General features: G+C 47.1%; 2 protein-coding genes across 2 annotated transcripts in view; one reads left to right on the forward strand and one right to left on the reverse strand.

The window, feature by feature from the left end:
* LOC110437543 (protein FAR-RED IMPAIRED RESPONSE 1-like) overlaps positions 1-3,750 on the reverse strand; it is a 34,442-nt gene extending 30,692 nt beyond the window's left edge. The window contains exons 1-2 of the mRNA XM_021466014.1: positions 3,505-3,750; positions 2,943-3,235 (exon numbers count right to left, since the gene is read on the reverse strand). Of these exons, the coding sequence (XP_021321689.1) occupies positions 2,943-3,235; positions 3,505-3,750 (539 nt within the window). The remainder of the gene's footprint in view (positions 1-2,942; positions 3,236-3,504) is intronic.
* LOC8155320 (5-methylthioadenosine/S-adenosylhomocysteine deaminase) overlaps positions 5,849-21,425 on the forward strand; it is a 35,708-nt gene continuing 20,131 nt past the window's right edge. The window contains exons 1-5 of the mRNA XM_021445966.1: positions 5,849-6,135; positions 6,256-6,428; positions 11,875-12,033; positions 14,749-14,898; positions 15,539-15,682. Of these exons, the coding sequence (XP_021301641.1) occupies positions 5,934-6,135; positions 6,256-6,428; positions 11,875-12,033; positions 14,749-14,898; positions 15,539-15,682 (828 nt within the window). The 5' untranslated portion in view covers positions 5,849-5,933. The remainder of the gene's footprint in view (positions 6,136-6,255; positions 6,429-11,874; positions 12,034-14,748; positions 14,899-15,538; positions 15,683-21,425) is intronic.

Consider the following 21,425-nt stretch of genomic DNA (forward strand, 5'->3'; position numbering starts at 1 on the left):
TTTTCTTATGACTTTTGTGTACTTGTTAAGCAATTTTACAAGTTCATCATAAGATGGTGGTTCAAATTCACTATCACTTTCACTACTCTCATCCTCACTTTGTACCTTCCGGTCACCCTTAGCCATGAGGCATAGGTGTGAAGAGGATGTAGATGGTGGTGAAGATGATGGTGATGAAGCATCAATGGCAATGGCGGCAACCTTCTCATCATCACTCTCATTGCTGGAGGAGTCACCACTTGAGCTCTCAATGTCGGTGAGCCAATCACCAACAATGTAAGTCTTGCCATTCTTCTTCTTGTAGTGCTCCTTCTTCTTGCCACCTTTCTTCTTGTATTGCTTCTTGTCATTCTTCTCATCATCATTTGAATCATCTTGCTCTTTGTTCTTCTTCTTGTATTTGTCCTTCTTGGGCTTTGGACATTGATGAGCAAGATGGCCAAGCTCACCATAATTGTAGCAATCCATCTCGGAGATGGACTTTCTCTTGCTACTTGTGAAGAACTTCTTCTTCTTGGAGTCAAAGTTGACTCCATTCTTGTTGAGCTTCTTCAACATCTTTGTGGTTCTTCTCACCATGAGGGCAATAGATGCATCATCATCACTTGATGTTGATGACTCAACTTCAATCTTCTTGGTCTTGCCCTTGTGAGAAGCTTTGAGGGCCAAATCCTTCTTCTCCTTCTTGGCCGATGAGGAGCCGTCTTGGGGGTTCATGTGCATGTACATCTCATGAGCATTGATCTTCCCCAATATGGCGGTTGGTGTAGCGATGGAGAGATCGCCTTGATGAAGCACCGTTACTATGTGCCCATATTTCTCAATGGGAAGCACACATAGTATCTTCCTTGCTACATCCGCCGCACTCATTTGAGTGAGCCCAAGTCCATTTAGCTCCTCTACAATGATATTCAAGCGAGAATACATTTCATTAGCATTTTCTTTGGGAAGCATCTCAAATGTATTAAGCTTGTTCATCATTAAGTGATAGTGTTCCTCGCGTTCACTCTTTGATCCCTCATGGAGCGCACAAAGTTCCTTCCAAAGGGCATTGGCGGTTTTGTGGCTCTGAACGCGGTTGAACACCTCTTTGCAAAGGCCTCTAAAGATGTGGTTTTTGGCCTTCGCATTCCACTTCTCGTTTTCTTGCTCTTGTGGAGTAAGAGCGGTGTCTTTTGCCGGAGAGGTAAACCCTTCGGTCGCGGCTTTTAGGCACTTTACATCGCATGCCTCAAGGTATGACTCCATCCGTATTTTCCAATACGGGAAGTCATCCCCATCGAACATGGGTGGCGGTCCATCTCTATTAGACATCTTTCTCTATGCGGTGAAGCCTAAATAATGAGCACTAGGCTCCAATACCAATTGAAAGGATCAAGATGCCCAAGAGGGGGGTGAATTGGGCTTCTCTAAAAATTTAAGCAACCTACAAGCGTCAATTCAACCCCTTGTGCCTAGTGTGACCTAGAGAGCTACCGGATAAAAGTTTTGCAACCTAGTTCCAATCCTATTCTAGCATGGCAATTCTAAGAATGTAAAAACACAAAGTAAATGCTAGAATGTAAAGGAGTAGTGGAAGAAAGTGCTCGGTGATGTTTTGTCGAGGTATCGGAGAGTCGCCACTCTCCACTAGTCCTCGTTGGAGCACCCGCGCAAGGGTCTTGCTCCCCCTTGGTCTGCGCAAGGACCAAGTGCTCTCTACGGGCTGATTCTTCGACACTTCGTCGCGGTGAATCGTCTAAAACCGCTCACAAGCTTGACACGAGCCACCCACAAGAACTCCGGGCGGTCTTCGTGCCTCCAATCACCACCGAACTGTCTAGGTGATGGCGATCACCAAGAGTAACAAGCAAAGAACTCTCACTTGACCGAAACAAGGCTCTAGAGAGAGGTGGATGCACACTTGACTCTTGGAATTCAATAGAGAAGGATTCTCTCAAGAAATCACTCAAATCTCAATCCTCTCTAGGCTCTTGCTATTCTCTTGCTCCACAACAAGTTTCTTAGATGTTCAAATGGGCAAGAGACCTCTCATGGACGAGGTGGAGGGGTATAAATACACCCCACGAAGTCCAAAGGTCAACCAACCGTTTTCCACTGAAAACGGGGTCACCGGACGCTCTTTATGTTGCACCGGACGCTCTACACCGAGCGTCCGGTGCTCCATAACGGCTAACTGTACCTGCGTCTGACAGGTCACCGGACGCTAACTCTCAGCGTCCGGTGGCACCGTCCGGTGCTCCGGGGAGTTTTACATACTCCCTGAGTACGAGACCGGACGCTACCCGGTGCGTCCGGTGCTAGCGTCCGGTGCTCAGGGGAAGTTTACAACCTCCCTGGGTGTGGGACCGGACGCTAGCCGGTGAGTCCGGTGCCAGCGTCCGGTGCTTAACCCTAAGCACCACACTGTTCCAACGGCTAAGGACCTCACCGGACGCACTCATAGAGCGTCCGGTGCCCCCTTGGGCACCCTAACTTTATCGAAACGCGATTGCTCCAAAACAAAGTTGGTTCCTCACGATCAAAGGACTATCTCTGAGCTACCTAGTGCTAGGTTTACCAAGTGTAGACCACACCTAATCCTAAAGCCTTGCCTAAGTCAAGCTACTAGATCAAAGCCCCTCTTAATAGTACGGTCAAAGGAAAATAAAGTCCTAAACTACTCTAAGTGCCCTTCTTCACCATATGACACTTAGACCTAGTCTAGTCTTGACGATGTCCATCCATCCTTTGAAAACCGAAACGATTTCCACTATTAAGTAGGCATGTACGTCCCTGTCCATCGAGTACCTATTACCATGACCTTACCTATGACTTTGCCTCTGCAAAACACATGTTAGTCATAGTAATCAACATTGTCATTAATCACTGAAATAACTAGGGGCCTAGATGCTCTTTCATGCCTCACAAACTGTAGCACTGACAAGTTTGGATTGACATACTTCTTCAACAAAGCATTGAACCCCTCGCTCCTTTGAGTCGACTGGAGGAATGGGAAGAAACTGTGCATGTAGTAGGCTGGTATGAAGCTCTGCCTTATGTGGTATAGGTGTTGAAAATGCTCATTGTCCTCCAAACCATATTTCTGGACCATAGTAGCCCACTTTGACTCAAAATCTTCCGGGCTTACAGTGTGGTTTAAGCAATCCACAAACTCCTCATTTAGCTCATCATTTTTAGCAAGGATCGGTCCAATTGTGCCTGAAAACTTGTCATGATATGCCACCTGCAATTCCTGTGGGTTGTATTTGGAAACACAATGCAAATGGCAGCTCTCATCGCAGGATCTTGATCGGTGATTATGTTAAGGGGTGCTTTTCTATCCATTGCCTCTAGAAATGTTAGAAACAACCATTCATAGGTAGCTGTCTTCTCATTCCTTATAAAGGCACATCCTAGTTGAAAAGTTTGGCAGTGTCTGTTGATTCCTATGAATGGTGTACAAGGCATCTCGTATATGTTGGTCATATAGGTTGCATCAAATGACACACAATCGTTGAATGCCTCTTTGTAAGCACGCCTTGCAGCTGAATCCACCCAAAACAGGTTCTCAACCCTATGGTTGTCATCAAGTTTGATCTTGTAGAAGAATTCAGGGTCTTCTTCTTTCAATGCTCTGAAGTAATCCAAAGTTTCCTGCATATCTTTGAATTTTTCTGTCTTGTGGATGGTGGAGCGGAAGTTTGACACTTGTTTGCCGTCATATGGCACCAGCTGTGCTGAGCCATAGAACTCGCTCATCAGCTGCATGATTCTACAGTGCTCAAGTTGCATCCATGTAGCAAAACAATGAAGTCCTTTTCCTGCTTCGGTATGCCTCTATGGGACCTTAGGAACTTCTTGAGTGAGGGCTGAACCACAAGATCATGGTTATGCTCGGCCAAAAAATAGATTACTTGCCATCTAGAGCCAATGATTTTGACTACCATCCTTGCCTTGCAGTTTGTATATACCATTTTCTCCCTCTTTCTTTTCTTACATCCGTCAAACTTCTTCCTCTTTTCTACTTGCTCATCCTCTTCTTCTTGTGCAGTATCCTCTTCTTCAGCTTCATCATTGTCAGAGTAGCAAGTGATTCCATCAACAAGCTGAGCAGCAACTCTCCTTTTCCTGCCAAAGCCTTCCTTGTTGCACACAAACTGCACCTTTTGTTTTTCTTTTGTGATTACAGACCGACGTGATGTGTTTGTTCTAATCGAGAAGCCAGTTCTCTTTGCATACGAGTTGTAGTACTCCCTTGCTTCGTCCAAGGTTGCAAAAGACATCCCATTGTGTGGCATTTCAGGTGTAGACCACACCTCTTCCTCCTCTTCTGCTACTTCAGCAACTACAGGATTAGTAGTAGAATCTTCATTCCTGTCCTCTATTTTTGCCTGTTCAAATGACAATCTGATCTCAGAAATGGTAGGAAGAAACTCTTCTGAAACTGCAGGATCTGTCTCTGCTAAACTAGCATGACCATCTTCAGAAATACTAGGCAAAATATGTTGGTTCACATGCTCATCGTTAGGTTGAGGAATTTCAGGATTTGTGGACACTTGAGTGCAGAAGGTAGGGTTGCTGGTCATATAATCAAAATCAAATGCATCCAAGAAATCTTCATCCAAATCTGGTGGCAGCTTGTTAAGATCCATAACTTTTTGAGATCTGCATGCAAAACATTAACTATAGGTGTGTGTTACTATATCAAGACAGTAGGCAACTTAGTCAAACCTATTAGGCAATAATAGTGTACAGAACTAGACAAAATAGGCCAGCAACTTATGAAGTTCTTTTGTTGAGTACATGCTTTTTTAGTTGTATTTCAATACATGCTAGCTTTATTCAGTACATGCTTTTTAGGTTTGTAGTTTATTCCATACTCAATTTTTTTTCAATTTTTTATGGATCTAGTGTCATTGTGTTATGTTCCTTTTAGAGAAAGTTTGATATTTGAGGCTTGCTTGTCCTCTACTCAGTTGATTTTATCAGTTGTACTTTTTTACTTAATTTTTTGCAGATGTGAAGCTATGTGCAGCAGCTAACACAAGAAAGTTTAATGCATAGGAGTAACCATGTGCAGCAGCTAACACAAGAAGCTTTTTAACGCAGAAAGATGTACATCTGCATGAGTGGTGCATACAACATATATCCATGTCATCTAATGGGCACCAAAACGTACAGTGGTGTAGTATCAGATCTGCTAATGTAGTAGAAACTATAGTACTATGTGATAAGATCTGCTTTATGCAAAACAACTGACTTGCTTATGCAAAAGTGGTGAATTGCTCAAAAGTTAGGATAAGATCTGTTTTTTCTTGTAACAGATGTGGCTAGTTAGGTGATTCAAGAGAACAAAATTGCTTCTAGTAACAGATCTGGCTAGATCTATTTTTTTGGGACTATTTTTGTTGAAAGTAGTAGCAGAAAGAAGCTGATAGTATAAAATTGTTGCACAATCGCGCGTACCTGTTTGTTTTTGGATGTATTAGCTTGCCTTTGTTTTGAATGAATCTGCCAGCTGCATAGATGGTGGCGGCGGCGTCATGGATATCTTTGTTTTGAGGGTTGAAAGGGAAAAGCAAAACATGGAAGAGGGGAAGAAGCTTCCAGGCGAGGGGCGAGAGGGGCGTGGGCATTCTGGTGGGCGGGGTTGCCTTCGGTTTTTCCTAATATGGAGTGTGCATACGGTCTGCTTAACGCATATACGGCCGTGCATTAGCCGCTTCTTTTTAAATTTAGGAGTCATGTTTTAGGTAGTATTGTTGGAATTTGAGAAAAATATAAGTAGTAAAAAATAGGTGGCAGTGTAGGTAGTACGGCTGGAGATGCTCTAAGCTTGAGACGGGACTACATGGGTAAAAAGGCTTGTTCCACTTCCCCCTCTTCCTGCCGGCTGCCGCCGCTCCGTCGTACGGACGCTCGCGGCGCCGCACAAAGGACAGCCCGCGAAGATGGCTGACTCGCCAACGGTCGATGCCGTCCTTCACAACGCGGTCATCGTCACCATAGATGGCGCGCTCCGCGTCCTCCGGGACGGCGCTGTCGCCGTCGCCGGCGACCGCATCGCCGCTGTGGGCCCCTCCGCCGACGTCCTCGCCGCCTTCCCCTGCGCCGTGCAGACCCTCGACCTTGGTGGCCGCATCGTCCTTCCAGGTTGGTGCCTACAGCGCCGCTTAAGTAGCCTCTTATTATCCTTGCCCCCCTCGAAAATTTAGTCTTCTTTTTGTGTGGTGATTTCCGTTTTTCTTGCTTGGGTTGGCTGTGGCTGTGTAGGGCTTGTAAACACGCACGTGCACACATCGCAGCAGCTGGCGCGAGGGATCGCCGACGACGTTGACCTGATGACGTGGCTGCACGGGAGGATATGGCCCTATGAGTCACACATGACGGAGGAAGACTCCTATGCCTCCACCCTCCTCTGCGGCATTGAGCTCATCCGGTCTGGGGTGAGCAGCAGCTTCTCACTTTACCAATAGGGCGTTTGATTTGCTGTGTTGTGTTGTGATATTCCTTAATGGTGGTCGCTCACTGTCCTTTCTGAATTCATGGTTCCACTGCATGCAAATGTATTGCTGATTGGTGCCCGAGGTTGGATAATTGAGGAATTTATACAACATAGTTTAATTACATTGGTTGCATCCTACATGTGTGGGAAGCATGTGGCTTGAATCAGTTAATAGTAAGTGCAGCATTGTCGCATGAATTCCAGTCAGAAGTTCCTTCATGATAGTTCTAGGCTCAAGTATGATGTGATTCCTTTCATGAGTGGTGGCCTTTGTGAGAATTTGAAATACAGAACCATGTTTGGTGAATTTATGATGGAGCGCTGGGTTCATGGGAGTAGATATCGCAATATCGGTTATTAAACTAGACATCATAATATGTTTAGCTTATATTGCTTTGTGGAACAAGGGGAATCGCTGATGTACTTGGATCATCCTGGGGATTCTAAACCCCTTGAGAAGTCTTTGCATGCCTTGGGTTGATCTGAGTCATAGATCATTTATGATCATACAGATCTTAAGCCCTTCCAACATTTGCTTTGGATAGGAAGTCCTGGGTGTCTCATGCATTACTTTACCGACACTCTATTTGATTTGTTTCCTGCATCATGTCACGATCAACAGGGTTGTGGGATGTCGTAACTTTGTTCCTGCAATGCACACATTATTTAACTTTTCCCTTCATTCTGACCAGCCGTTAGGGCTTTGATTGCTCTATGGAAATTCCCATACCAGATGAATTTTCTTACTTGGATCTACATCAGATGCGGAACTTTGCAGCTATTGTGTGAGGCACTGGTGGATCCATTGTCTGGTGACCCTGGGAGGCTGCCCAGGCTTGCTGGTGAAGTGCAAAATAGATGTTTCTTTGTTGCAAAGGGGTAAACACGGCATTTTTCTTGGTGAATACTTCTGTGTAATGAGGATTGTCGAGGCTTAAAAAATTTCTGGAGCTGCCACTGTGTGAGGCATGTCAATGTCATCTACGCCATTTGCTAACTGTTCAGCCCGGTGTTCACGGGCGTTTGGTGTAGGCGCTGGTAGGTGTGTGTGTGTGTGTGTGTGTGTTTGTTCGCTGTGTATTGCTATTTTGGCCTAACTCTCCTTCTCTTAATGCAATGATATGCAGTCCTCCTGCATATCCGAGAAAAAAAAATTAGACGAAAGATAACTTGGTGCAGTTGGCAGTTTGCAGATAAGATCAAGATTCCTTAGTTTTACAAAACAATCAAATTGAGAATGATTCATGAAAAGAATTGATTTTAAGCTTGGTTCACATGTATGATGTTGATAACAGAGTTCAGTAGCTCTTTTGAATGTGCTAGGTAAAAGTTATTTATTTATTTAAAGATCACGAAAAAGGATAAATGCTTTGTGAAAAGGAGGTTCTTAGCTCCCTAGTACTGGAAATATAAAATGGCGATCCACTCTTGCAATAAATGGAATGCATGGTGTGTTTTCTAATTTTTTTTTCTTATTTCAGATTGCTAAAGAGATCTCTAAAAGTAAACAAAAATGTTCCATTACTTTTCTAGAAATACTTTAATAAAAAACATTGAGGTATGTGCTGCTACATAAAATCCTGATGGAATTGGAGCCCTCTAGTGCCACTCAGCAGTTTCTTGCTCTATGGTTTGTAGGCTAATCTATTGATTTCCATAGGGATGCTCTTGTCATCACCGTATTGCGTATTTATGTCTAATCCTTGAGGAGAATTACTTGTACATGGAGAATAAATTATTGGGCTACCCTTTTAAGAGGCCCAGTATTGTGATAGCTTGTTAACTGGTATAATGTACATGTACTTTTGTTTTGTTTTTTTTGTTTTTTTTTTGAAGGTCACCGGGGGGGAGACATTCCCCACCTGAATTTTATATATATAGTGGCCCAAAACGGCCGGATAAAGTTACAAAAATGTTTACAACGGCACACGCCCAAGCAGGGGTGAAAAGTGCCAGCACCCAAAGGAGAGCAACCGGAGGAGAGAAGAGAAGAAAGAGGGAAAAGAAGAAGAAGAGCAAGAACAACAACCGCACTACCACAAGCACCAAGACACATGAACTCAATGACGATGCCTCCAGGGAGGTGAACGACGTCGCAACGTAGTCATCGTTAGCCAACCATGAAGAGGAGCTCGACATGGGCATTGGCACGGCTTTCGCCCAAGTCATGTGCCAGAGGTGTTGAGCGGGTCGAAACGAGGAGACTGCGGCCGAAGCTGAGGTTCTTCAGTGACACCTATACGAAGGAGAGCTCGTACTCCCAGACAAGCACTCCCCGAAAACACGCTCGTACTCCCAGACAAGCTCGTTCTTCAGTGACATCTGAGCTAAGCTTTCGCCCAGAACCATTGCAAGTACTCCCCGAAAACACGCCCAAAACCTAAGTTGCACGGATACGGATACGCGTATCGGTATCGGAAGGATACGGATACGCGGATACGCCGATTTCCAAAAAAACCCGATACGTGGATACGTTTAATATTAAAAATAAAATAAAAAAATAATATTAATGGAACAAGAACTCACTACATACAGGAAATCAAGCAACAAGAACTCACTACACTGTTGAAATACAATGGGGAGAGGAAGATGAGGTGTGGGGACTGGGGAGGGGAGCAAAGAAATCATGTAGGATGCAACATCCTACGAACTGAACTACTGAAGAAGAAGAGGAGATCGATGGGATTTACTCACGAGATCTGGATCGCGAAGAACTGAAGAAGAGGAGCAAGCTGAGCAGGGCGGCTCCGTGGCTGAGCAGGGCCCGTGCTCGACTGCTCGTCGCCGGGACAGCGCCAGCAGTCGGTGGGCGTCGGGCAGGCGTCGAGCGGGCGGCCGGGCGTCGTGGCCTCGCGGCTTCAGCCGTCGCGGAAGAGCAGGTGCACAGACTCCACAGGCGGCTCCGCGGCTGAGCAGGGGTCGTGCTCGTCGCCGGCGAACAGGGACGGCGCCAGCGGCCGGCGGGCGTCGAGCGGCGTCGCGCTTCACCCGTCGCGGAAGTCGGGCGACTGCGGAGTCGGGTCAGGGCGACTGCGCGTCCGCGCTCTGTCCCAGTTAGGGCGACAGGCCTCCTAATGGGCTGGGCCGTATCCTAATTGGCTGATACGTGTATCCGGTGCTTGATACGTATCAGCCAAACGTATCGCATTATGTAAAAAAAAAAATAAAAATCGGATACTCCTCCAGTACGTACTGACCGCGTATCGGCGGCGTATCCGTATCGGATACGTATCGGATACGGGATACGCGCCTACCCTGAAGTATCCGTGCAACTTAGCCCAAAACGACGTTGACACCTACACAGACAAGCAAAGACGCAAGGACGGGGAGGTAGTGGAAAGACCGGTTGCCGCCAAACCGCGCGGAGCCGAAGCCGGACTCGCCCGCGATAGCAGTAGGCATGTGTTGACAACATCCACACCTAGCCAGACGGGGTGCCGGAGAGCTTGCCAGCCGCCGCCACACCTCGCGGAGCCGTTACCGGACTCGCCCACGGAAGTGGGAGGCGCGCACCGGCAAGTTACGCCGAGACGGGGTTGGGGAGCTTGCCAGCCGCCGCCACACCTCACGGAGCCGCTAGCGGACTCGCCCGCGATCGTGGGAGGCGCGCACCGGCAAGAACCCAAGCCGAGACAGAGAGGGTCGCCGGTCGCCGCCACACTACGCGGAGCCGTTGCCGGACTCGCCCGCACTAGTGGGAGGCGTGCACCATCACCAGCCATACGCCCGGTCCCAGCCTGCCACGGCTGCTGGCGAGGACCGCACGACGAGCCAGCCGCGGCCCCTGGCCCGCCAGAGACGAAGGGGAGGAGGAGCGCCGTTGTCGTAGATGTCGAGCTCACGCCGGTGGAGGAGCACTGAATCAGCTCCCGATGGAGCCACATCCGCCCCTGTGCCGGAGGTGTCGAAGGAGGGGGGGAGGCTGAGACGCACAGGGCCACCAGAGCACAGAGGCGCCGGATCCAGCCACCACCTAGCCGGATCCGCGCGGATCCAGGCCACAGCTGCCGGAAAGAGCCCCCACTGCCGGGGACTCGCCATCCCGATCCAGGCCGACGGAGGGGAGGAGCGCCGCTGCCACCAGCACTCCACCACCACCACGTCAGCCACGGCGCTGGCCGACGCCGCCATGGACCGGCCCAGGCAGTCGCGCCGAGCCCCACGCGGCTCAGGCAAAGCGGAGGCCACGCCGGTCCCGGCCACCCAGCGCCGCCAGAACCGCCTCTGGAGGAGCAGAGCCCTGCCGCCGCCTTTCTGGCCGGTCGCGCGGCCGTGCCGGCCACCTACGCTGGCGGCGGCGCGGCAGGGGAGGGGATGGAGGGGCGTGCGCGGGGTGGAGTCGCCTCCCGGTCACCCAGCGAGGAGGCAACACGGGAGGCCTACCGCTGCGAAGACTCCCGGTCTTCATCCGCCGCCGGAGGCGACGCTCGTCGGCGGACTGCCCGTGCCCGTACCGCTGCCGTCAAGAGCCGAAGCCGGGCAGGGGGCGCCGGATCCGGAGCAGGAGGACGCGGATCCGGCGCTGGAGGGTGCGGATCCGGTGCTTGAGTGGCAGCCGGCCAGCCTTGACCTTGAAGCTTGCCGTGGAAGGAAGAAGGAGAGATGGAGGTTGGAGCTGCTGCGGGGGAGCCTTTTGGCGCCGCGGCAGGCCGCCGTCGCCGAGCTCAAGAAGGTGGCAACAGCGGCCTAGGGGGGGCTATGGCGTGGGAGCTTGGGCTGGCGGAGGCGGTCGCCCCTCCCGTCGCCCTGAGAGATGACGCGGAGGGGTACGAGACCGATTGCTCCTTTCTCTGTCGAAGGCCTGTACTTTTGTTATTATCAAATATGAAAAGTTTCATTTTGATTTTATTGCTCCAATCACTGAAATAACATACTAAAAATTAAATTTCCTTTTGTGCTACTAATTATATTTATTATGGTGTAAGGTTTCATGTTCTTTTTTTTTATATGGTAGTATTTTCTGTGGTGATCTTCATAGTGGTTTTCATCTAGCTTGGTAGTGGTTCTGTGTGCTGCAAGGTTCCTTTTTGTCCATCTTTTGGAGAACTATTAACTATTCTGCACTTGTAAGTTTCATATATTAGAAATCCTGGGGAGTGCAGACTTGAGGATATTCTAAAAGGGGTATGGATGAATACAATGCTAAGCTAACAATCATGAATTTGACTTATCGAGCAAGCAATTGTTCATTTTGTTTTGTTTAATCTGTCTTGTTTATCCTGTTCTTGTTTATCGCTGCTTATCTATATACACAACGACAACATTGTGTCATTGACTCATTATAGGTTGAATCATTGGTATACACAACTACAACTGCCTAAGTAGTTCAAGCGAACATGGTTTTTTCACTGTGCATGACCTTTCCCTCTTTGGTCATTGAATGACAGGTGACATGCTTTGCAGAAGCAGGTGGGCAGTTTGTTTCAGAAATGGCACGCGCTGTGGAGTTGTTAGGCTTGAGAGCGTGTTTGACAAAGTCAACAATGGATTGTGGTGATGGTTTGCCTCCAAATTGGAGTTGTTGCTCCACTGACGATTGCATTCAGGTGTTTTTCTGCTATAGAGTTCACCATTCTTTCTGTCACATCATCTTCTTATATCTCATGACTATTTATATTTTTCTGTATAATCACTTTCCTGAACACAGTCACCTGCTCTTTGCTCCTATCTTTTCCTTCACACTAATTCATAGCCTTATTGATCATGAGCATCTTAGGTTCTATCTCCCATAATTTGAATGGCTAACAAAAGTGGCTTTCAAGATAGAAATACCTTTTGAAGTAGTATTTACCTGTGGGCTTAGGCATTGTTTTTGAGGCGTCGCCTAGTCGTCGCCTAGGCGACAAGGCGTGGTAGAGGGCCTGGGCGTCGGGGGCGCCACGACCTGCATCGGTATGGCGTCCGCCTAATCGAGTTAGGCGTCGCTTAGGAGAAGAATGGCGTCGGGCGGACGCCTACAGCCCTGCCGCGGACGCCGGATGTCGATTCGCGGGGGAAGGGCAGCAAAAGGACCGCGGCCCCGCGGGAAATCGACCGCGCGTCCGCGCTGAAAGGGCGCGGGAACTGTGAGGGCACGGAACTAGATAGGCCCTTCGCGCGGGAAATCTGCCGCGTGCGGCATTTACCGCGACCGCGAGTGAGGGCGAGGGGAGAGGAAGAGATAAGGCGGAGGCAGAGGCGGACATCGAGCTCCGCTTAGAAGAAGAGAGAAGGCGACAGGCAGACCTCGAGCTCTGTTTGGAGGAGGAGAGAAGGCGATAGGGGGACCTCGAACTCCGCTTGGTTGCTCCTCTGTTCGTCCACCGGCCGGCCAGCCGCCCCTGCCACGGAGCCAGCGCTGCATCTCCGCTTGGCCTCCGCACCTGCCGTGGAGCCACAGTCCGCATCTCTGCTTGGCTGCTCGTCTGTTCGTCCACCATCTGCCTGTCTGTCTCGTATGCTCCCTGCCTCCTCTCTGATCTCCTCTGCAGCTCTGCTTCCCTCCTCTTCCTCTGTTTCTTTCCCTCTTCCCCTGTTTCTTTTCCTGTTCTCATACTTTATTATATTAGAGACTAATTGGTTTCTATTGAGTGATGAGAGATTTCAGATTTGCTATTTTGCTACTTTATGTTGTGCACTAGCACTCTGGTAGCATTATTTATTAATTATGGTATTACATGCTAACACTTGGCAATATTAAGGTATGATTTGCTTCTGAATTTTAGTAGTATTATATATTAAGATTATCATATGGCGTCGCCTAGGCGTCCGCCATAAACACCTAGGCGTTGTGAAGGGGGTAGGGCGCCGCGCGTCGCCGCAGCGCCTCAAAAACTTTGGGCTTAGGATACTGGAACCATGTTCTGTGCTGCTTTTCTTCATATATTTAAGTTTGCAGGTACTGGAATTATAATTTGGATTTAGGAGAGGGGCTCAAAGTTGTGAACTTGCTGCGCTTAAACCAAGAGAATGAACTTAGGCCAAAATTCAAGAAGGCGCTAAGTGGTTTCTAGGCGATGACCCATAGCCTAGAGCCTAGGTGAGCCTAGGCTAGCCTAGGCATTTTTCTAGGCGTTCTATATCCATTCATGTTTTACCTGTAAAAATCTATAAGAAAAGGAAAAACAGGACACCTGTAGGCCAAGAGTTGTATAGAAAGGCCCATAAAGCAGCCCAAGCCCATATATGAGCAGCAACCCTTATCTCTAACCTCATCCCCTACCCTATCCCTTCGTACCCCTTCGTATCATCCACCGTATGATTGGCTGCGGTGCCCGCCACCTCCATCCCTGCCTCTCCCGTCCTCTGTGCTGCTTGCTGCCCGCGTCCCTGCCTCCTCTGCGCTGGTCACCGCCCCCTGTCCCCGCCTCCTCTGCCATGGCCGCCACCACCGCTAGCCACCTCTGCCTCTCTGGATCTGCGATCAGGCCGCCTCTCTTCCGCCTACACCCTTAGGGCGAGGCGGGAACCCCTCAACTAGCGATTAGTCACGCCTAGGCGGGGATGAGGCGTCGCCTTTTTAAACTTTGAATTAGGCACATATATTTGACTTTTTTTTGATGTCTAAACAGGCAGTTTTACCTGTGGAACCCTGTATTGATCCATTGAAGATGATATGCAAAATTCTGAATAGCATAGGCATATGGAGCAGATCCAAATGTGGCGTTGTCTATTTACTGTGCTGCCATGTTTTTGATGTATTATCAAGTGAAAAATTCGAACTAGCTTAATGTTAAAATTAGGAAAGTCTGGTATTTGGTGGAAACATCTATTTGTCTTTATAATCAATTATTCCAGAGCAAGTTTGGGTGGCTAGAGATGAAACTCAACAGGGTAAAAGAGATACAAAGAGGTATTAGTAATAGTAACAGTAGTAATAATAGGAAAAAGGGAATGATAGCCTAATGTTCGTGCATGTTGGTAGCTGATCTCCACGCGCTCTTGCCCAGAGCTAGTTTTTTCTCTGTTTATATCAAATTTCAAATAAAAAAGATAACCTGTGAAGTGCAGGCTACATCTTTTGGTGAAAGATGAAGTTATGCCACAAATGCGAAAAGTAAGGGAGTGCAATCAGAAAGATTTTCGTTTTTCTTACTGTTCCTTTGGCCAAGTTTATCTTATATCAAATTGTTTTCTGTATTCATTGGGAATTTTCTAGCATTGTCTGTTTGCTCAGGTTAAAGTCCATCTTGAACAGATATAGTACCTGTGTTTGCTCTTTCCATTTTTGTCTGTTATGTGATGTGGGGAACGATATCATATGGTACATTTCTTTCCTACAGTCACAGAAGGAACTATATGAAAAGCATCACAATACAGCTGATGGGCGTATCAGGATATGGTTTGGGTTGAGACAGATAATGAATGCAACAGATCGTTTACTGCTTGAAACAAGAGATGTTGCCCAGAAGCTAAATACTGGAATCCATATGGTACTTACACAAAGTTTATTGGGGTATTCAAGTTTATATAATTTAATATAATGTGCTACTTCATTAGTTCATGCTTACAGCTTACATGATTACCTGTTTTACACATTAATGCAAAATCTTAGTAATGTCTTGCACTGTTTTCTAGAAGGGAATGTTTATGGTTTACTTTTGAACTTCCTGAAGTGCTTGTGCTAGATGCCTATACTTTATCAAGGGAGACACCTGCTAGGGTTCAAATCCTGGTGGCAACAAAAAAAAAAAAAACCTTGCTGGCAACCCAAAAAATAGTGGCACGGTGCTGACCTGTGGGCTGTGGCGCTTATGGTTGGTTTGGGCCCTGCTACCATGGGTTTAGATGCAGTGGTTGCCAACCCAGAAGATCGTGGTCACCCCCTATTTTTTGGGTTCACCCTGGAAGGTCATGGTTGGCTTCCCTCTGTTAAGGGTATTAGTGTAATCTCCCTAGTCTAGGGTTTCTCTCCTGTGTCCCCATGTATTCTATATATAGTCTCCATGTTTCTCTCCTGAACCCAGCCACCTCAACTTACTTACTTGGGACTTAAAGGCTTTGTTGTTGATTGAATTGCTAAGCCTGATATCCTGCGGATTTTCTTACAACATTGTCTTGCTCTTCATTCAGCATATTGCAGAAATACCATATGAAAATCAACTTATAGTTCGGACCAAAGGAATTGATCATGGCACAGTGACATATTTAGAGAAAATTGATTTCCTGAGGAGTAATTTACTGTCTGCCCATTCTGTTTGGTTGAATGAACCTGAGGTGAGTGAACCTTTTCACAATCAATTGTTGCCTTACACATTGTCTACTCTGTTTGTATTCTGAGAACATATAGTAGTTATCAAATATACAAAATAGGCTACAAAATGTTCTAATTGCAAGAATGTCATGGTTTTAGTTTTTATATGTTCCGTCCCAAAATGTAGGTGGTGTATGTTTTTTTTTTTGGGGTTGGGGGGGGGGGGGGGGGGTTAGGTTAGGTGCTATGAATTGTTCCTGGAGGACGAGGTCAATGGCATCCTGTTGGTGCCCTGATTGCCGGAGAAAGATACTGGGCTTGGGGGATTTCGGCCGGGGATACCCGAACTGAGGATCTTGCCAGCCTTGGCAGAGACGAACAAAAATAGTACATGCAAGAAATATATACATAGATTATGTCCTTGTTACCGAAAATGGAGTACTCTGTGTAAGAAATTGGTTCACTGGATTGCTCACAATCACACTAAAAAACACGGGCACAAATACACAGAGAGAGATGGAGGAAGAGGGAGCTCTATATTTCTTTCACTTTATTGTTCTTCATCCTTACAATGGTGAAAGGGACCTCCTATTTATAGGAGAGGAAGCTGAAATCTGCTAAGTGTGAAAGGCTAGAACTTTATCCTCCTTTTCATTAATTTGGCCACACTCAAAGTCTTTTGTTCACACACTATTCCTAGTCTTGCAAAGACTTTGATTTTCAACACTCCCCCTTGGCCAAATCTCTTGTGTTTTGGAGAGCACAATCGACTTTTGCTGGTTGAAGTGGTCCTTCAGAGACTACCATAAAACCAGTGGATCGTCCCCATTCATATACTCAGACTTCAGGTCTGAGTGTAAATGGTGTTGCAAAAAGTGCAATGCCTCTGCTTTATCAAGTATTGTGCGCTCATCATTGCCAGCTTCAGGATGAACAATGGTATGATCGAGGCACCAACCGTCGAGTTTAATCTCAACGTCAATCGCCCAAATGAGGTAATTGCTGCCATTCACGGCTAGCTTAGCGAACCCTATTCGCTATGTCCGATCAATGACCAGTGAATGTCGGTTACGCGTAATCTTTAGGATTACAGCTTTGTGTAATCTTCAGGATCACACATTCTTATATAGTCTTCAGGACTATATTCCTTAAATATCTCATGCATATAATCTTCAGGATCATATGCGGTTCTCATAAATACAAGCTTGCATAAATATGCGGAAATTAAATGATTGCAAGAAAGTAAATTACAGTAAATAAATATAACTTGCAGTGATATAAAACATGCAATAAAATAAACAGTCATGCCATGTAAGGACTTTAGGCCTTAACGATTTTACGGGCTTCTGGTCACGTAGTGGTATGACATGGTGAACTAGAGGTTCACCATTTATTGTTTACGGGCATTAGATCATATGTGCGTGGCTTTTTGGCCACTGTGTATGGACCAAATAGTTTGTGAGCACAAGGCTTCAGGCCTTTTGTCAGCGGCTTCAGACCGCCTACATATGTGGTTTAGTGCACATAGATCAAAATAAAAATGCCTTGATTGTAATCTTCAGGACACTCTCATTTTCTGCATGTAAACTTCTGTGACTAAGACTGCAATGAAGTAAATATGTTGAATTTAAATGTAATAAATAATTGCGGTAAATAAATAATAGCAGTAATAACAATAATAATAAAGAAATATGGTGGACTTCGGTCCACACATGTTTCACGGACTTCGGGCCGTGCATTTTTGTATTATAGTGGACTTCGGGCCACTATTTTTGCGCAAATAGTAAATAATATGTGCAACTCAATTTTAATGGCGTAAATGGGCCAATTTTATTCCTCATGGGCCGACCTGATAGGCCCAATCATCACGATGGACGGCTTAGATTCACCCAGGGGACATATAAATAGAGAGGGTAAAAACCCTAACCCTATTTTCTCCTTCCATTTCTCTCTCCTCCTTATCTTCTTCAGAAAGATAGCTAGGGGAGGAGCTCAGGGGGCGGTGGCCATTCCTGTGCGGCTGTGCCCGTGCTGAGGGGGGGAGGGGCACAGGCTGCCGTGCTGACCACACTAGGGGTCGGCCATGAGCCCGTGCCTAGTTGTGCACGCGCCGTGGCCACACCAGCCACGCTGGCCATGCTGCGCCGAGGGCGGCCGCCGCGACGCGTGGGGGAGGGCCTGGCCGTGTGCCAGGTCGCGCCTGTGCTCGCGTTGGCGGTCGATGAGCCGCGCCGAGGGCCCATGCCGGGAGTGCCAGTTGCGCTGGGGGCGTCGGTCGTGCCATGGCTGCGCGCCAGTGGGGTCGCGCGCTGTAGGCTGGGTCTCACGGCGAGAGCCGGCCGCGTCATGCGGGGTCATGCCGACGGCCGCATCGGGAGGTCATGCTGGCCGGGGGTGGCCGTGCCCACCAGGGCTGCGACGAGCTGGCCGTGCCGAGCGTCGGCCCATGCCGAGAGGCCCATGTTGGGGCTATGCGCTTGCGCCGGGCCGGCCGCGCCATGCGCCGCGCGTCCGGCGCGTGCTCGTCGGCGATCGCGCCGAGCCAACTGTGTTGCCGTGCCTTGCCATGGCTACGATGCTCGTGTTGCGCGCACATCTTCAGGACGGCGGTGGTTTGGTTTGCACACGCATCTTCAGGATGGCGGCCGAGGTACTTGTGTGTTGTGGAGCTGATTTCTCACCTTTCATACCTTAGCTCGGTAGAACTCATGCTAATAATGTGTTGGAAATCATGTTCTCAGCACACACAGAATCACACATATGAACTGTCACACCCTGGCTTTTAAAATAAGACCAGAGTCGTCATATGTGTGCCCAGGAAGTCCACACATATAACAAAAGAATAGAATTATCAGAATCAATGTTATATATAGCGGAAAACATATTTATAATAACACTTACAGAACATCAGAGTACGCGGAAACAGTAGCTAGAACTTCTTAGGCTCCATTCTTCTCAGGGCACTTTTCGTAAGCTTCTAGAAAACTCCATGACATCTTTATCCTTCTTCTGAGCAGCATTTTACTACACACTGGGGGTGTGGGGGGGAAATAGCAAGGGTGAGTTCATGTCGAACTCAGCAAGCACAGACGGAAAGTAATGACATGCAAGGCTTAAAACAAGGTAAAGGCTGACTTGGTTTGACTGCGGTAGCATTTTAATTGATCACTTTTAATTATGACTATTATTAGAACAACTTACTACTAATTATGAGTAGCATAAACCCAACCCTTTATTAGTGTAAGTAGTGATTAGCATCTTTTAAATGACTATCCTAATAATTATAGTAGTCCAGGGATTAACCCCAAATATTAACACAGGATAACAATTCTGCCAACACGGAATAGCCATTCCGGTACCAACCTCGCCAAGTTCCATCTCCAAGTATCCAGTGAATCCAATTTGCTCATCAAGTGAGGGTCTGGGCCGCTCGTGACCGTGAGCACGGCTGATATATCAGTTTTACACTCTGCAGAGGTGTGCACGTTTACTCCAAGTCGTGATTCCCATTTGCCTGGGGTCATGACTCCCCAAAACACTGCCAAGGTGAGCAGGCAGGGTCTCACTACGAGACCTTTCACAGGGACCAACTAATAGGATGCCACTCGCAAGTTTTTACCGGGGCGCTCGGCAGTCGATACCCATAGCCATGGCGTACCGAGCAACCGACGTCTTAATATACATTATCCAAGTTACTTCCTCACGCCTACCCGGAAAGTAACACCCTACTAGTGGAGGTCCTGCTAATTAGTCAAGCCAGAGCCATATAGCTTGGAGCTGCACTGTAAGTCCCAGGGGGCCGCTCCCTGACTAAGTCCTTACGAGAGCAGAGACGGGTACGTCCGGCAAACCGGACCACCAACAGTACCCGCTCCCCCTGTTACCACCATCATCACGATGCTCGTAAGCATCCAACATCGCCATCACCGCAGTGACAAAAGATTCAGCACAATTTAAGCATCAAGTTAAGTAGAGAGTAATTCTTGTTTAAGCATGTGTATAAGATGAGTAGAGCAGCTAAGCAAACCTAGTATAGCCTAGACTACCCATATAGATAACCCTAGGTGAACAAGGAATAGTAAGTAAATCTAGTCATGTTCTTAGGGTTTGCATTCATTGGACACATGCATGTAAAGTAAATGACATTGATGAGTAGGTTCAAAATGATCAAACGGTGTCTGCACTTGCCTTTATTCCCAGTGTATATCTGCTCAGAATTCTTTGGCTTCTTTCTTCTGATCTTCAACTTCTGCTTCGACTGTCGGTCCTTAGCTCCTGGTCTTCACTGCTGACGAACCACGCTTCTTCTACTTGTAGCAAACAAGCAACACAAACAGAAAAACAAACAATCACGACTAAGAACAAGCATCAATCAAAAGAAAAGGTTAGAAAGAGCGCACTAAATAACACGGCTTATTGCTACGATCGTGACAACGCAAGAACGATTGAGAATGGAGCTATAGTTAAATAGACACGACTATCGAGGATCGAAGTGTAACGGAGAAGACGACTATACGCTGGTCGTATTTTAAGAAAACGGGTGATGGATTATTCAAAGAAATGTCTGAAAGTTGAGTTGTCCAAATTATAAAGAAATATAAAGGTTAGGACTAAATGTTTAGTCATATTCTAATTGTCTGAAATGTCTGAAAGTTGAGCGGCCACGACGATGCAGATCGACGCGGGCGGATCGACCTCGGGCGGCGGCTATGGCGGCGGCGCGACCAGAGCACGGGGTGGCAGCGGCGGTGCCCTAGGGCTCCTAGGGAGGCGTGCGGGGTGCGGTTCGGCACCCTATTTAAGGGCGCAGGTGATCCTTGGAGCGCGTGCGCGGGCCCACGATCGGAAAACTCGGCGGCGGCGCTGCCCCGCGCGATGCGGAGGGAGGTTGGGGACGGGTCTGACGTGCGGGGCCCACCTGTAAGCGGCTCGGGGGCGATGCAGCGGGGGCTGCCGAGTGGGACCCGCATGGCAGCGGCTATGCGCGGGAGATGGCGGGCTTGCGCGGCTGCTGGGCCAAGGCCCAAGGGCGGTTGCGCGAGGAGGGGGGTGGGGAAAGATGGGCCGAGGGAGGGGTGGCCGGCCCAGGGAGGGGAAAAAATTACTCTTTTCTTTTTATAAAGATTGATTTCTAAACTATTTTACTGAACCAATTTCAACACCCTTTTTGAATTCCTAATTTGAGATTATTTAGGAGCTTGTTTTCTTTACTACTTTTAGAAACAAAGCATATTTTCCTAAGATCATATTTTAAACCATTTTCAACTCAAAACGAAGTTAGTTTTCGAAAAGGACTTTTAGTGTTTTATTTTTCTAAAAAAAACGAAAAGGACCTAAACGTGGCTCGCTAGAAATTTTAAAATTCGTTTTTTGACACAGAAGCTAAACAAAGCTAGGGCACAAAGCTCACAACATCAACTAAACACTCATCACTTATTTTTATAAAAAAATTTTAGAATTTCACATTTTTCTCATTTTATAAAAACAACAATGAATAAAATCTTGGAATATTTTACAAAAATTTTAAATCCTTGTTTAATTTAGTGTTTTCTAATAACAATCCAAAATTAAAAATTTTGGAGTGTTATAGATCTACCCTACTTAACATAAATCTCGTCCCGAGATTTGAAGAAACTAGAGAGAAAGATAAAGTAGATCATCAAAGTTGTTTCGAGACTTTCAAGACATGATCAAAGGATTAAAGATAGACTTAAAGGGTTAAGAGTATGGTAAAGATTGATGACAAGAAAAAATAAACGTATGAGA

This window comes from Sorghum bicolor, chromosome 8 (assembly GCF_000003195.3).
Source record: "Sorghum bicolor cultivar BTx623 chromosome 8, Sorghum_bicolor_NCBIv3, whole genome shotgun sequence".
Taxonomy (NCBI): Eukaryota; Viridiplantae; Streptophyta; class Magnoliopsida; order Poales; family Poaceae; genus Sorghum; species Sorghum bicolor.